Source organism: Apteryx rowi, unplaced genomic scaffold (genome assembly GCF_003343035.1).
Source record: "Apteryx rowi isolate R43461 unplaced genomic scaffold, aptRow1 scaffold_177, whole genome shotgun sequence".
In the NCBI taxonomy this organism is placed as follows: domain Eukaryota; kingdom Metazoa; phylum Chordata; class Aves; order Apterygiformes; family Apterygidae; genus Apteryx; species Apteryx rowi.
Window position 1 is genome coordinate 1,448,045 of NW_020448052.1, and position 15,819 is coordinate 1,463,863.

A 15,819-nucleotide genomic window follows, 5' to 3' on the forward strand; every position below is an offset into this window, starting at 1 on the left:
AAGAGTTATATCCCTCTGGTACATTTTGTTGCTGCTTTGCTGTTTTTTCTGCTTGAGAAAATTAATTGCTGCATAGTGACATGTCGCTATGAGTGACTGGACAGTGACACGTTTCTTCCCTAAAAAAGTTCACAAGAGGCTTTTTAGGTCTGTGCTTATATAGTAATTAATTTGATATTAAAAATAATAATAGTAATAAGAATTGTAACACCTCGCATATATTTGTCCACCTGAAAAGCTGTTATTCAGAATAATCACACTGGGTGCCAGGTATGGTGTTAGCAGCAAAGATAGTTGTTAAGAGCTAAAAAAACAAACTAATGGCAACCATGGGACTTCAGACTCTGCTGGACATGATTAAATAGGAGAGAATTTCTTTTCCACACAGCAACAAATTGAGCACTTATTAAATCTGGAAACATTTTTAGTGTTATTTTGTGGCTACTTGATGTCTAGACTGGCTTTATTCCTGATGACCTGAAGAGTATGTGTGTGTGGTCTCCTGACACTGGAATTTCAGATGAGTTTTATTTTGCCTTATTCTTTCTTCTTTTTCAAGTATGTTCAGTGGCTACTGAACAAATGTATGCCATGTTATATTTAGTAGAGGGCAGCTGTCATTGAATTTGTATAGTAAAGCACAGACATGGGCAAGTTAATGCTGTTCTTCTCTTCTGTAGAGTTTTATTGTAAAGTGTTAATTGCCTGAATTGGGAAATAAAGTCCCTGAAGGTGATGAAATGTCAAGTTTCAATTACAGCCTAAGTAAGAGGAAACTTTATTTGGAAGGAGAAAGCTCTTCAGTGTTTGAAATCAGTCTGATTGCTAGCAAAAGAATTAAAATCACAGAATCATAGAATAGTTGGGGTTGGCAGGGACCTCTGGAGATTGTCTGATCCAATCCCCCTGCACAAGCAGGTTGACCTAGAGCAGATTGCCCAGGACCGTGTCCAGGCAGGTTTTGAATATCTCCAAGGATGGAGCCTACACAGCCTCTCTGGGCAACCTGCTCCAACATTCAACCATCCTCACAGTGATGAAGTGTTTTTCTGTGTTCAGACGGAGCTTCCTGTGTTTCAGTTTGTGCCCGTTGCCTCGCATCCAGTCCCTGGGCACCACTGAGAAAAGTCTGATCCTGTCTTCTTGACACCCTCCCATCATATATTTTTACACATTGATAGGATCAACCCTAAGCCTTCTCTCCTTCAGTCTAAAAAACCCCCAGCTCTCTCAGCTTCTGCTTGTATCCAAGGTACTCCGGTCCCTTAATCATCTTTGTGGCCCTTTGCTCGACTCGCTCCAGCAGTACTGGGAAGCCCAGCACTGGACTCAGCTCTCCAGGTGTGGCCTCACCAGGGCTGAGTAGAGGAGGAGGATCACCTCCCTCAGCCTGCTGGCTGCGCTCTTCCTAATGCAGCCCAGGCTACCGTTGGCCTTTTTTGCCATGAGGGCGTGTTGCTGGGCCATGTTCAACTTGTCCACGAGGACTCCCAGGTCCTTCTCTGCAAAGCTGCTCTCAAGCTGGCTGGCCCCCAGCTTGTACTGGTGCATGGGGTTATTTCTAATGTCAGGTAACTTATTTTTCTTTTGGTGACTTTTCTCTTACAAAGTACACTATCGTTCAACATCATCTTTAATGGTACTGTCACTGCTTAGGTAGCAAACTGAGTGATGCTGCCAGGTCATTTGGTTCTCTGACACCTTGTTCTCTGGGCCATGTGCCTGAAATTTTTGTTTTAAAACTCATTAACAGATATTTCTAACCAGCAGGCTGTTCACATTATTAAAATAGCTAACAGCAAGTGCACCTTTTAATAATGTTTTTCAGGCTTCTGAGCATCCTAATACAAGAAAAATATTCTGTATTGTTATACTTTAGGCTTTAGGATTGTTTAGGATTGTGGGGGTTTTTTTGTTTGTTTGTTTTTAAGATACTATCTCTCTATGCTATACCCTAATCCAAATTTGCCATCATAATGCCATGGAAAGTCTAGCAGAATGACATGACAGTGTTTCCACCAGGGGAAAGTAAACTTTCAAATCTTTCCATAGCGATAGCAGATTCGGTTGTATTAATGTGTATCATTTCTACACAAATTAAAAGAACGATAAGAATTTATTAGATCCAAAAATAATACACCCTCAACTTATTGTTCTGTGGTTTAACCTACCTTATTTTATTAATATTAACATTTTGCTAACATATATTTTAGAAGGCACTTAGTAGGAACTTCCTGGTCTCTTCTGTGCTAATCCAGGGGGCCATTTGGATTAAAAAATAAAATTATTCTAGGTGAAGAGCTCATCCAAAACTAACATTAGACATTGTAAATGTCAGTGTAGACATGCAGTCTGCTTTGTGTGAGTACAGGTAATGCAAGCATAATCATTCATTTATAGCTATAGTAGGAATATAAAAAGGCTGAACACATCTTTGAAATAAGCCAGGGCAGTTTATGCAGAGGACTCTAGCAGGCTGCAGTAACACGCTGACCGAGGAAGCAACACCGAGAAATCATCACTTCAGTCATGAGTCACAGTTCTTTGGAAATGAAGATCATGGCATTTTTAGCTGCGTGCAAATACATAAAAAACAATAGATGAGAGCAGTAACCTGGTAGAGAGAAAATGGGGGTAGCATTGTAATTCTAAGCAAGTTAAGGGATAAGCGTATGAGAAAGAGCAATACATACATATTTGACATTTCCAAGCTACTGCTAGTAACAAAATTAACTAGATTTAAGTGCTGTTTGATATTTAATTGTATATTGTGAGGTTGCTCTTTGCTCCAAGCCCCATTCATAGTATTTGAATATCCCAAGGTAGTATATATCTTTTTGCAGTGTTTAAGTCTGGGAAGGGACCAAACCCATTTTGTTGTTGTCCCTGCATTTCTTTGATAAACTCCAAAGTTTCAGTATAAGGTTACAGTTTCATTGCATGTGGGCTGTATATTGTTTTAAATACCATGAACTAGAATCTGGCATACATCATTAAAAAGATGTCTCACAAACTCTATATTGTGGTTCCAGCAAATTAAAGTAATAGCAACACTGTTTGATAATGCTGATAGCTTTTCAGATTGTATACAGGCAGGGCTCTGAACATAATCCAAGTTTCTAAGTTGATTTCTGTATACAGCATTTCACAAAGAGCCAGATGAGAGAAACTTCTGCACATCTGTTTTTTTTAATGGAATTTAGGAACACAGAATAGCCATTAAAATATATATAAATATCCTCAGTGCAATTTGAAAATATCTCACAATATATATACTGTGTAATATTAAGAGAACACCTCTCAAATGGAGTTTTCCAATACTCTGCTTATGCATTGTGAACAGTTAGCTTAGCTTTTCTTCATGTATTTATTTCAGGAATAAACAATTGCCCCCCCTTCTTACCCCCCCCCCACACACACTTAAGAAATGCTCCTAAGCAGGGTTTTCTTTTTTTTTTTTTTTCCTTTAGTCTCAGAATATGTTTATGTGTTTTTGTGGAAATACACAACCCCTTATACTCTTTAGAGTATTAGAAACAAGTTCTCTAGATTTTCTAAGAGAACATGAAGTGCTTTTATTGGTTTTTGTGTTTTTTTGTTTTTTGTTTTTTTTTGCTTTGTTTTATTATAAAACATGGTTAAGAACATGCCAAATGTTTGTCATAGACATTTGATTTCTTTAAATTTTTAAAATGCTGTTGGTGGCAGTGTTTTAAGATTACCGTTTTAATTCAGTTCTAAAAGTGACTTACCCAGAACTGCTTAACTGTTTATTTTGCATCTGACTTCTTCCTCTTCATAGCTGTGTTTCAGTCATTCCTATGGGTTTTTTTGGAAGTATGCAGTAGATAATTTTGCTGCTAAATGGGCATTTTGCATTAGGATTTGACTGAAGAGTCCAGTGTGCTTCACCATCAAACTTACGATTCTGTCAGCTAAATGTCAATTTTTTGAGACAAGCCGGAAGTCTTGTCGGACTGAATGTAAAAGCTCACTGAACGTATTTTCCTGAAGAATGCTGGGATGCGCCATGCAAGTTACCACGGTTTTGAAATTTAGCAAAGCAAGGATTATCTAAGTCCTTTAGGAGTGGTTAAACTTGGATAGAGTGAAGTTGTTGAGAGTAAGTTGCGATTTTGGTTGAGTTGGATGGAATTCATGATGAAACAGTTGTCTTCCTTTTTTTTGTTTTTTTTTGTTTTCCCCTGTTGTCTGAAGAATGGTGAATGGATGATTTGGGGGAGGGGGGCATTGCTTTTTTTGCTTGTTTGTTTTTAAAGCTTGTAATGAAGCTCACTTATTTGAATCCCTTCATTTAGTAATAGAACAAACCATAGGGCTTCCAGCTTCTGCCCCCTCCCTTTCCCCCTGGAGGAAATGAAGGCTCCTTGTTGCAGGGAAGGCTACTTGTCCTTCCAGAAAGAGTGGGTATGTTTAAGTAGTACCTAAACTGTACAACTCCCCATACTGCTTCTCTCTAAAAATAATAAAAATGGGATGTGTACTGGAAAAGAATGGTTGTGCTCACCTCCTGCAGCGGTAAACTGTCTACACGAAAGTGCTTGGCGTTCTGTTTAGAATTGTGCTGCAGGACCTGTACCAAAATGAGAAAAAGTATGTAATGCATATAATTTGCACAGATAAGCTGTAAGAAGACATAGATGGGCACAATACTGCAATTTACACATCAAGGCATCAAAAATCAGGTATTTCTTTAGCACAGGAGTCCTAGAGCTGTATCTCATTGGCTAATTTTGGTGCTTAAAAGACAGATTCTGAAGCTTTTCCTGTGGCTGGGCAGTTCTAGAGATGTAGTTGTTTGTGGGTTCTCTGGTTTCTAGTAAGTGTTGAGCTTGCTCTGGAGGTTTTCTCCAGAACAGATATACCTCACTGTTTGTAGAGCATGTGTTTCTGAAAAGTTTTGCTTGCAAAATTTAATGTAAGGAGAGATTCATGCAGGGACTTCAGATATGCACAGAGTTTAAATATACAGGAACAGAATAGATGGTGTGGAGGGAGGAGAGGTAGGAGCGTAGCATCAGAATCATCAACTGGACGAGGCATTTTCAGAGGCTGGCTTTCAGAAAAAGGATCGTTCTAAAAAAAATCAGCCATTTCATCTGTGAAACTGAATGCTGCCTCATTACTGCCTTTTTTGGTCCCTTACTCTTGATTGATCTTGATTTATCTGGGGAAGATGAGGATTGAGATGAAAATATATCTGTTGAGAAGGGCAACAAAAATGCTCGCAGTAGAAGATCTATGGCAAGCACTCAGTTTTGTGGATTCTGTTCCCTGATCTGTCCTGTAAAGCCTGCATCTTCTCCGGTTGGTGATCCTGATAATCCTGCCCATGCCTCTCCATCTTTTGTGTCACATATATGGCCTTTGTGTATTTCTCAAGTCCCCGGCACGCATCCCCTCCTATTACATGAATTCCTATAGGAAAAGTTGGTTTGTGGACTGCCAGACTCCTTCCTTTATCTTGCTAGCTGCTTTAACAAAACTTGTAAAATCTTGCTCATCTTTGACATTTATCCTTTCTTTTCTCAATCTCCATCATACTTGGTTGAAATCAGCCTGCAGAACAGTCATATAAGCTAGAGCTGCATGGAATGAAATTCCTCAGGGTTGTTGTGTTGGGGAGAGGGTTCAAAACATAGGCTAAACACAATTCTCGTAGGAGTTTATAATATTATTAAAATAAAAGGTAAACTGGGCAGATTAGAGTAGAGGAATACACTGAGGGCTTTAAGATATAATAATCCCAGAACTATGAATCTCTGGAGGCTGGGAGGATGTCAGACTTGGCCACTTGATTGGAAAATTCCTTAGTCTGTCCCAGCATGGTACTTTCCCTTAACTGATACCCTGAAACAAAGTCTTCTGCTGTGTTTTTTGTAGCTCATAAATCCTCTTTTCATGACTTCGCAACTGTTTTTCTTCTTGCCTTCTTAAACCTCGTTTTTCTTCCCTCTTCCCTCTACCTTCCTCCCTTAGAAACTGAGGTAGGAAAAGTGATCATTCTTTCTCCTCTGTTTTTTTTTCCGTTTACAATATGCAGTAATTTTCTGAGTGTTCAGAAAGATTGTCCTTTTATTTTGTGAGATAAATATGATGAAGAATCACATTATGGATAGATTATTTTAAATCCTTTTCTGTTTGTTTATTTGGCAGGTCCTTGACCAGTATGAACGAGAAGGGTTTAATTTCCTAGCTAAAGTTTTTAATTCCTCACATTCCTTCTTAGAAGATTTGACGGGTCTAACTTTATTACACCAGGAGACTCAGGCTGCTGAGGTAAGAGAATACACTTTGGGTGCTAAAGACTAAACCCGTGGTAGTTAAGGGTGTCTTGATTTTATATTCAGCTTTATAACCATGGGAGTAAATTAATCACTGATAGAATTGAGCAGTGGTGTTTGATTTACAGGATAATTTACATGAGCCACATGCATATTTCATACAGTGAGATAAGAGGGGTCCTCTTACTGTTATAGCTTAAGAAATATTATTGAATGTGAGAGAACATTGTTTCACAAGTAGATGATATACAGTGTTTTATGCATGTTGACAGTCAGTTAGAAATGTGTATATATATATATTTTTTTTTCTGGTTGTCATATTTTGTGAAATTACAGAAATATTTTAAGTGACGGTTGTTGCTGCACAGTTCTGAATTTATATCAAGTAAAGTTCCTGTCGTCTTTTATAATGTGTTTCACCGGTAGGTAGTATGTGTTAAACTGCAGTTTGTGCAGGCATTACCAGGCAAGCTTTAAGTTACAGTATTCAAGTACTGATATTAGGTGACAGCACAGAGTCCAGTTTGGGCTAATGACCGGAGTATTTACACAGGTTCCTAGACAGGTTTTGGTACTGGTTTTGACTGTAGATTAGGCATACTCCTAGAAAAAATTTAATCGTATCTGTTTATATCTGAGTTTTCAAGTATTTCTTTTAAAGAAAACAAGCTACTTGCATTATCTGGTGTAAGGAAATCATTTTTCATTTTAGGTCAATCTAATGTATAATTATGATACTGCTTGATGAAATATAGTATGTGGATAATAATGCTGTTTATTGGTCTAGTGACAGAAGTCTTAACGCAGAATAAAATAGGGGTATATTTTTTTTCTCATGGGAAATACCCTGGCTAAAGAGTTGTGCTATTGAGTCTGTCCCATCTAAAATGAAACAGGTATCTGTCCTGATGTTGCGTTTTAATAACGATTTGTAATCCTCACCCACTCTGTAAATGTCTATGTTGTTCTACATCTATAACTTAATTTTGCATTGTGGTGTAGTAGTATCACACAGATGTTTCCAGAGTTGACTTTAAGAAGTGGTTATTCAGTTATTGTAGCCTGTGTAAATGGTTTAGCTGTTTTTTCAGCTGGAAATGGCTCAACAGCTTTGCTAACAATGTTTACTGGGATAATGATGCCTTGGCTCTCTGCTTCATGTTTCAACCTTTTAAAATAATTGGAGCAGATGCTGGAGATACTAAACTGTAAAATACCTGATGCATTCTTAAATCAGCCTGGTGATACCTAGAAGAACTTTGTATTTATGAGAGTGATCCAACAAAGCAAAACAAATACCCTTTACCAGCTGCTACTCATCAGCAAAGAGAGTAATTGTAGTCTAATTGTGATACCTAAATGACTTTTAGGTTGCTCAGAACTCTTTAATCTGCTAGTGACAGCATTAAAAGAAATTATAACTTCCCTAGTTAGTAATCTATTATTCTGCAGATATTAATTCATGAATTTCTTCTTCAATTTATTTGTAAAGTTCTACAGTTTTAGGATCTGGTACAGTTTACTGCAACTTGCTGTGGTTCAAAGTTTAACATAAAATATGGAATCTGCGTGCTTTCAAAAATGCTAGCAGAAGGGTAGGTTCAACAGTGAGATTTATCCGGTGAAGTCATTGCTCATAGAAACAAAAAACTGAGCAGTTCTCTGTAGAAAATAGTAACATAATTTTGGTTTTTTGATAGAGTTAGAAAACTGCCCAGTAGAATGTTGATTCCTCAGAATCTGGGATATTTTCACATTTTCTCACATACTTAATATATAAAATGGTATTAATTTTTTACTCGACACTTACCTAATAATTTTAGATATACAAGAAACATTAAGTTGGCATGTAAGTTTTCACAGGAATAGGAAACTGTATCATGATAATTAAATCCAGATAAAATGTTTTCATATAGAAGAATTTTTTATTTTATTTTATTTTTTTACGAAAAAGACTTTGCACAAGGGAAAAAAAATGCATTGTCTCAGAGTGATTCAGACTTAGCTGAGGCAACAGTTTTTCATTTTCATCTCTAATTTTTGGTGGAGTTACAGTACTAGCTTCAATTTTTATTAAGTTTATTTTCATTAAATCCAATATTATCACAGATACACAGATTTTCTGCCAGGAAAATCTGTGTATGTAGCTCACAGGTAATTGTTGTTCATGACTAAAACAGTGACATACAAAATATTTGCAAAGCTGAAAATATGCATTCGAGTTAGGCCAACCACCATAGAACTAATGACTTTTCTGGATTGCTTTCCTGTAGCTTTACTGTATTTTTGTAAGAACTCATCCGATTTACCAAAGTTAGCTATTTCCATAGTCTTGATTAAGTTGTATTAATGAATGGTAAGGTCCAACCGGCAGATGATTTGCAGAAGCTGGAGCTTGCTTGCTTGGTTTCTTAGAATTAAAAGACTCACTCTTCCGTTACCGCTGTTGACTCTTCAAAAAATAGGTTTTTTTGGTCCTCCTCAGTACATAAAATTTTTTAAAACTGCCCAAGATTTGGTGCACAAAGGAGTGCTTATAGTACCTTTTCTATTGATTTGTTCTTGTATTTTGAGGTCGGTTTTATTATACCATGCAGGTGGTGCAATTTATAAGGTATAATTTATAAGGTATTCCTGATACATGACATTCTAAAGACTGCAGCAAGAGTAGTTAAAAATTGTCTACCAAAAAATACCATGTATTTTGTAGTAGACAATATAGTAGTCTACTACTAGTAGTCAGTGTCATATGCAGTTTGGTTTTTAATCTTTAGGTGAGAGACGTTTCATAAGACTTGCATGGCCTGTTTTGTTAATTAGAAGGTACGGTTGTTCTGTTGAGAAGTTAGCTTGCCTTTCAGCATTCACTCTCTTCAAAGAGATTTTGTAGATGATAATTGGGTTTGGAGACCATAAAAATGAAATTTGACTGTTGCCATCATTTCAACACAATGAAAATAAACTTTTAAAGTTAAATATCATCCAACCCTAAATTTACTGCAGTGAATCCATAACTGTGTTGTAGTTTCGTATACAGAATCACTGTTACAATCAAATGATTTGTTGCTTCCTTTAGGTTAATAAACTATGGAAATATATCCAATCTTGCCCTTTTTTAAACAGGATGTTTTAAAATTTCAACTCATTAAGAGCACTTAATTGAATGATTTCCCCAGTTTATGTTCAGAAGACTTGGACTATGCAGTCACATGCTGTGCTTTTTGTCATTATGGTCTTATGCTTCAGCATATTGCATCTTAAGTTAAATCACATACCTACTGGAATTCTTTCTTTTCTCCTAAGCAAGTACTTAGCTGCTCTCATAATGTGTGTATGAATATACACAGTCCTTAAGTCGTTATTGAGCTATATGCAAAACTAATTTTAAGAACTTGCTTCTAAGTTTTGAGGTATTCAGAGAGCTTCTGGATAGGACATGTCTGTGCCATAAGAGAGGCCATCCACATTAAGCAAAACATTTTTGGATGGCATTTAGTTTTCATTAAAACCTTACCTTACATGTTGAGCATAGATCTGTATTTGCCCAAACTAAAGTATACAATTTGCAGTAAGATATGCAAGACCTTCCATTTGCTAAATATGTTATCTTTTTAACTTGCATTGTTCAATATCCTCTTTCAGTACTGTGGACCTAAGTATTAATACCATGTTGAAAAACTTTACTGTATCTTTTTAAGATGACTGATAAGAGTATAACCTTAATTCCTTAAGTATGCAACAGGAGTATGAATCATAACATAGATTTACTTTATGATTCAAATTTCATACTAATTGAAGGAGTTTGGGGCAATAGAACGCCTACTTCTTTAACATGAGATACATTAGGAAATTATAAACCTGTTATATGACTTCATTAGTATGACAATTTACTCAGTAAAGAAAATAATAAAATTTGCAAGTGTTTTGTTGTGTCTTGAAATGGCAGTGAACTTCTGGCATCTGCTTTTTCCACATCTGGCCCTAATTTAGATACTGTGGAACTGTTGTGTTTTTTTTAATAGCAGTTAGATATTTATGTACGACTTCATCAAGAGACTCTGATGACACACAGGGCTTTGAAGGCCAGTAGAAGCTGTGGGAAACTCCCACATCAGCACTTAGACCTTGTTTCACTGGAGACAGTTCACTTTGGGAGCTGCCCAAGCTCACTTAAAAATTGCATTTCTGTTTTCGAGATCACTTTGTCTCCTTACTCCTAACTTGAACTTGTTTACTTGACACGTGTTCAACATGCATTTAAGTTTAATAGTTGGGTTTAAAGTAGAAGAAGCCTGTGCATCTCTTGACTTATTCATCCAGACCAGGAGGCATTGATTTAGAGACAGAACAATAACCGGCTGAACCACTTTCAGTTCAGAGCTTGGCTGGGCTGCGCAGTGATGCTCGTGTATCACAGTGCACAGTGCTAAAACCTGCTGTTCGACTTGTCACACGCTCCAGGCTTACCCCTGCAAAGTGGATAGTTGTTCTGCTGGTGTGGAAAGCTCCAGCAGTTCACTGACTGTGCTAAATGATTCTCTGTGGTATGTACAGTTGAATTTCTATACGAGACCGTTGTAGCTACATCCAGCAGTACAGAAACTTAATTTCTCTCTTTTCTTAATGAGACTCAGCTCTCAACTGTAAAGATATGTTCTTACTTAAGATTTAAATTCCTAAATTACTTGGATGCTTTGGGAAGCTTTACTTTGTATGCTATACTTTCTGCTTTCATAAGTATGAAAGTAAACGATTAAATACATGTTAAAAAAAAATTCACTTTAGTGTATGACTGATTAAACCCCCGAAAGTGGTAGAACTCATGCAATCTAAGAGAATCATGAAGAATTTCTGAAACAAATTAGATCTGGACCAGAGTTCATATTTCTGAATGAAAGGGGTTGTGTTTATAAAGGTCAGACATTGGTGCCAGCAGGTCATAATGTCTATGTGATATTGCTTTAGTCACTTTGTAATTCAGTTTTTATGTCTCCTATAATGTGGTCCGTAATATTTAAAGTTTCTTTCACAAGTTCTTTCGGTCAATGAATGAACCCTACTTGGTATTTGGAAAATCCCCTTGCTGTGCCAGTTCATCATAACAAAAAGAAGTGATGCAGTTTAGAGCTCTTACCCCATAGAAGTGTCATAAAATTTAACAAAAAAATCATGTTAGTAAAATAGTTTCAGATCATTGAATAGGAGAAAATATAGAACCCCCCCTTTTTTTTAAATATGATTACGTGCTTTTTTGAAGTTTGTTCCTGACCACATTTCAACTATTGCTTGGGAGATAGGGCTAAGGCATATAATAGGTAGTGGGTATTAAAAGTGAACTTTGTGCTTATCCAAATTTGGAAGAAAACTCAGAAAATAAGTTTGCCTCTGGTGCATTTCCAATGTACGTTGTTATTAAAAATATCCTGCTTGTTTCTGATGCATCATGTTATCATGGAACATATTCAATACTGAAACAGTCTCATATGAATAGCGGAAAAAAAAAAAAAGAACAAAAACCCCGCAACTTCAGGACTATTATAATAGTAAGTTATATGACATACTGATTTTTTTCTGTTAACCAAACAGCATTTAGAATGGAATTTTACTTGATGTTATGAAATTTTACTGCAAATAACACTACTTATTCTTAGAACAGAATGACTATTTCAGACTTTTCTTTTTGTTTGTTTGTTTGTTTTTTAATTTGTTGTGTTCCAGGAGAAATTTACTTTGACTGATTCAGGCCTGCCCTGGAATATTTCTGTTAATCTGTTTTCTTTTGGGAGGTGGGTTTTGAGGTTTGGGGGGGAGGGGTAAGTTTTCTTATACTGTCAGTTAATGTTATCACTTTTATTCATCTAGCAAGACTTTCCAGACATTCAAATAATAGTAACATCGTTTCTGCAAAAGTCCTGTTGAACATAGTCCAACTGAGAAAAGACTTATTTAATTTATTTAGGCATGTAATAGCAAAACAAAATAACCAGAATGCATTGGAAATTTACATACATTTTAAAATCCATCTGAACTAAGACTAAGTCTGTCCTTCACCACTATGTTTTGGTAAATCTATGGTATTTCTACTGTTGAAATTTTGCCAAGGAGGGGAAATTGCCCCATCAACACAAGACAGTTTGAATTTTATAGCCTTTGAACAAAAATCCTGCCCTAGAATGTTCTTTATACTGATACCTTAATCTGCTGCTTGAAGACTCTCTGAAGAATTTAGACATACCTGTGAAGCCTTTCATCTGTTTTATACTAAAACGTGATCTCTTTATCTTTCCCCTGATAACTTTTGTGTAAGGCTTAACTAGAACTCAGATGTTCTTCCTAAGACTTAAGTTACATCAACAACTGATATGCACAAATACTCATGTTTCAATAAATATTTGAAAAAACACATATTTGCCCCTTCAGGTCAAGGAGGGATGTGCAGTTGTTTCACTTAGTTGGCTGCCAGTTGAGAGAAAGGGGAAGGACAGGTCGTTCTAGGGATGTGCAGAATGGAAAGATTTCTTTGAGGGGAGGCTCGGGCTTGAAGGAAGATCTCAAAGATGAGAGCCTGCCAAACATTTCAGGTAAGGTTCCAGTAATACCAGAGCTTGGAATATTATAGTTACAGACAGATTTTCAACAGTCAAGCCTCATTAATGTTTAAGTTCCAAAGAGAGATTTTAAAAGTGAGGACAGCTATAGTAATTCTATACAGACAGAAAGCATCTTACTTCAAGTGAAAAAAATCTGCATCATCATAAACATCATATGTGACCTTGTCTCAGAAATGTGAAGCACCCTTATACTATATTTTTACTTACAAATGTTGACTTGTAGGTACTGACATCCTTCAATAAAAGGAATTACTGAGCAATTGCCTAGTTTGACAGGTTTATTAAACTTGCCTACTTGTTAGTCAAATTAATTGGACCTCTTTGCAAATTCTAAGGTAAGAATTGTTTGGGGGACAGAGATATGGAAATAATGAATATTAAATATAAGGACTTTTTAATATAAGTCACAGTTCATACCAAAAGCTGTCTTTTTAGATGAAATTTCAAATATATGGAGAAAAATTTGAGAATAAAACAACTAAAAGAAATGAAATACTTGATGGTAGACTAATAATGGCATATACCTTAGCAGCAGGTGGTAATTTGTTTTATTTTTTCATGAATTTGTGCTAAAACTGTGAATTGCTGTCATAGTGCCAAAAATTGATAGTGTTTAAATCTATCTCTACATAAAATTTCACAGTAAATCTTAAATAGCTATAGAATGGAAAGTACTTCTATAAGTAAATTTATAATCTCATCAGTTTTTATATGAAGGGAAAAAGCTATGCTGCAAATGGCAGTCACTGCCTCCTTTTATATAAGCTATAAAAAAAATTAGCCTTAGTAAGTGTAACACCTTTCCAGGTGCTATGAAACTGTTCTAGAATGAAGATTCCTCTGTAGTTAATATTTAGTCTATGTTCTTCATAGTGCATGTGTAGTTTTTGACTACTGGTTTGTTTAGATAATAATTTGGTATTGTTTGTCCTCTTCATAACGGTATTAATCAGTGGAGGTTAGTACTGTACAGTATGAGACATTCTCTACCAGTAGGGATCAAAGTGTTTGTCTTTTCTGATGTTTCCAAATTTAACAATAACAAAGACCTCATGTACAGTTGCAAAGGTACACTAAATTTCTTTTTCAATTAATTATTTTAATTACTTTCGTTAGGAACAATATTTAAACTTGTATCTGCAGAGCACTTGAACTGATGAAGTAACACTTGTATTTATGCCATAATAGTAAATTGTACTTACTTTAAGATTTTAGCATCTTTTTAGTTAATGATGACTATAACACCAAAAATTTTGAAATGAATGCTATAATGATGCTGTAGAAGTCAAAAAAGAACGGATTTTTAGATGTCTATAGAAACTAATCATACCTCTGATGAACTTACTACACTTAGTCACACTTTTACTCGTGTTCCATAAGACAGGGGAAGATGTACCTCCAGTTTGCACTTGTAATGGTCCATCTCAACAAATTAGCATTAATATGATTGAACATGTTCAATATTCTGACATTGTTTCTTTACCAGTTTCTGATATTACTAGGCAAAAAAAGTTACAAGTGGCTTCTGCAACTGGAATGGATAATAGAGCTAGCAGGGTCTCAGTACTTCTAAAGCAAGTCCACAATCTAGGCCTACCCTCCTGTGGCACCAAGGACTTTTGTGATTTGAAGTATGTGAAGGATTCATAAAAATGATTAACAACCTTCATTAGGTAGTTAAATGAGAAAGCAGTGAGGCCCCATCTGTCAGATGTGGCAGATGAAGACTGAAAAAGGGTGGTTTCTTTGAATTAACTTAGAAATAGGTCATGAAGTGTCTGCAAGTGTAGCATAATACTATGACAGTGTGAAATTCCCTCCACCTCCTCTTTTTTTTTTTTTTTTTTTTTTTTTTGAAAAAAAGTTTTTTTTTTTTTTTTTAATAAAGGTAAAACTCTTTCTCCAGGAACCATCCCAACTTTCTGATATTTGACTGAGGCATCAGTGCACATCTCTGTTGTCTTGGTCTCGTTTCCCACGTTTCCATTTCACCTGCCCTGTAGTTAGATAAGGAAATACTGTCCGAGTGTTTTAACTGCTCCCGTCAGCAGGCACAGACACAAAATCCAGGCACAAAATGTAATGATGTGTCATCTTTCCTGATGAAAGGAAATTTAAAAAATCTACTGATATTTTGTCATTTTTCAACCAGATTGCCCATGAATATAGAATTTTGCAAAGTGCTTTTACTCTGTATCACTGAAGATTATGCAGATTTTTAGGATAAAGCAATATTGAACAGCCATGTCTAAAGGCTGGCATGGAGTCATCAGTGACATATCACTTCGAAGCTGTAAAGTTATGAACATTGATTTGCTGTAAATTTGGACTAATTTTCTAGGACTCTGGCACCTTGAAATTTGTAGGGAATTAACCACTGAGATTCTAAATAATTCTATGATTCTATGGATTTTCTTCAAAACCAGGCCCAAATGCTTTTGGCCTGTAATCTGTTCTCTCCTTGTGCTCTATTTCCTCTTTTCCCTGCCTTGACAGGGACTATTACTTTACAACATTAACCATATGTTTGAGATAAATTGTTGTTATCTGGCTAGTGAGAGCCACTGATAACTTCAGACCTGTAATAGATTTAATACTCAATCTTTTTATCTTACTTAAAATGGTAAAGTAACTTCTGCACATTCCCAGCTACGCATTTCAGCAGTCAGAGTTGTATCATTCAGCCACGGAGAAGTTAAGAGTGCTACTGGTAGCTTTTATATTGAATACAGGATCAAAGTTTGCACCAGGGAGAAAGGTATCAAAAATGTGCTGACGGGCAATAGCAATAAGAGTAGTAGTGTGCAATCTCCGTCTGTCTCTCTCTCCGTCTGTCTCTCTCTCCGTCTGTCTCTCTCTCCGTCTGTCTCTCTCTCCGTCTGTCTCTCTCTCCGTCTGTCTCT

General features: G+C 36.2%; 1 protein-coding gene across 8 annotated transcripts in view; it reads left to right on the forward strand.

Moving 5' to 3' along the window:
* Nucleotides 1-15,819, forward strand: part of ATG7 (autophagy related 7) — a 133,008-nt gene that overhangs the window by 50,382 nt on the left and 66,807 nt on the right. For all 8 annotated transcript variants that reach the window (XR_003252717.1, XM_026061129.1, XM_026061131.1 and 5 more), the window contains one exon: nucleotides 6,178-6,300. Coding sequence is in view for 7 of the 8 variants with exons in the window: in XM_026061129.1 (XP_025916914.1) it covers nucleotides 6,178-6,300 (123 nt within the window). In the remaining variant the exon portion in view is untranslated. The remainder of the gene's footprint in view (nucleotides 1-6,177; nucleotides 6,301-15,819) is intronic.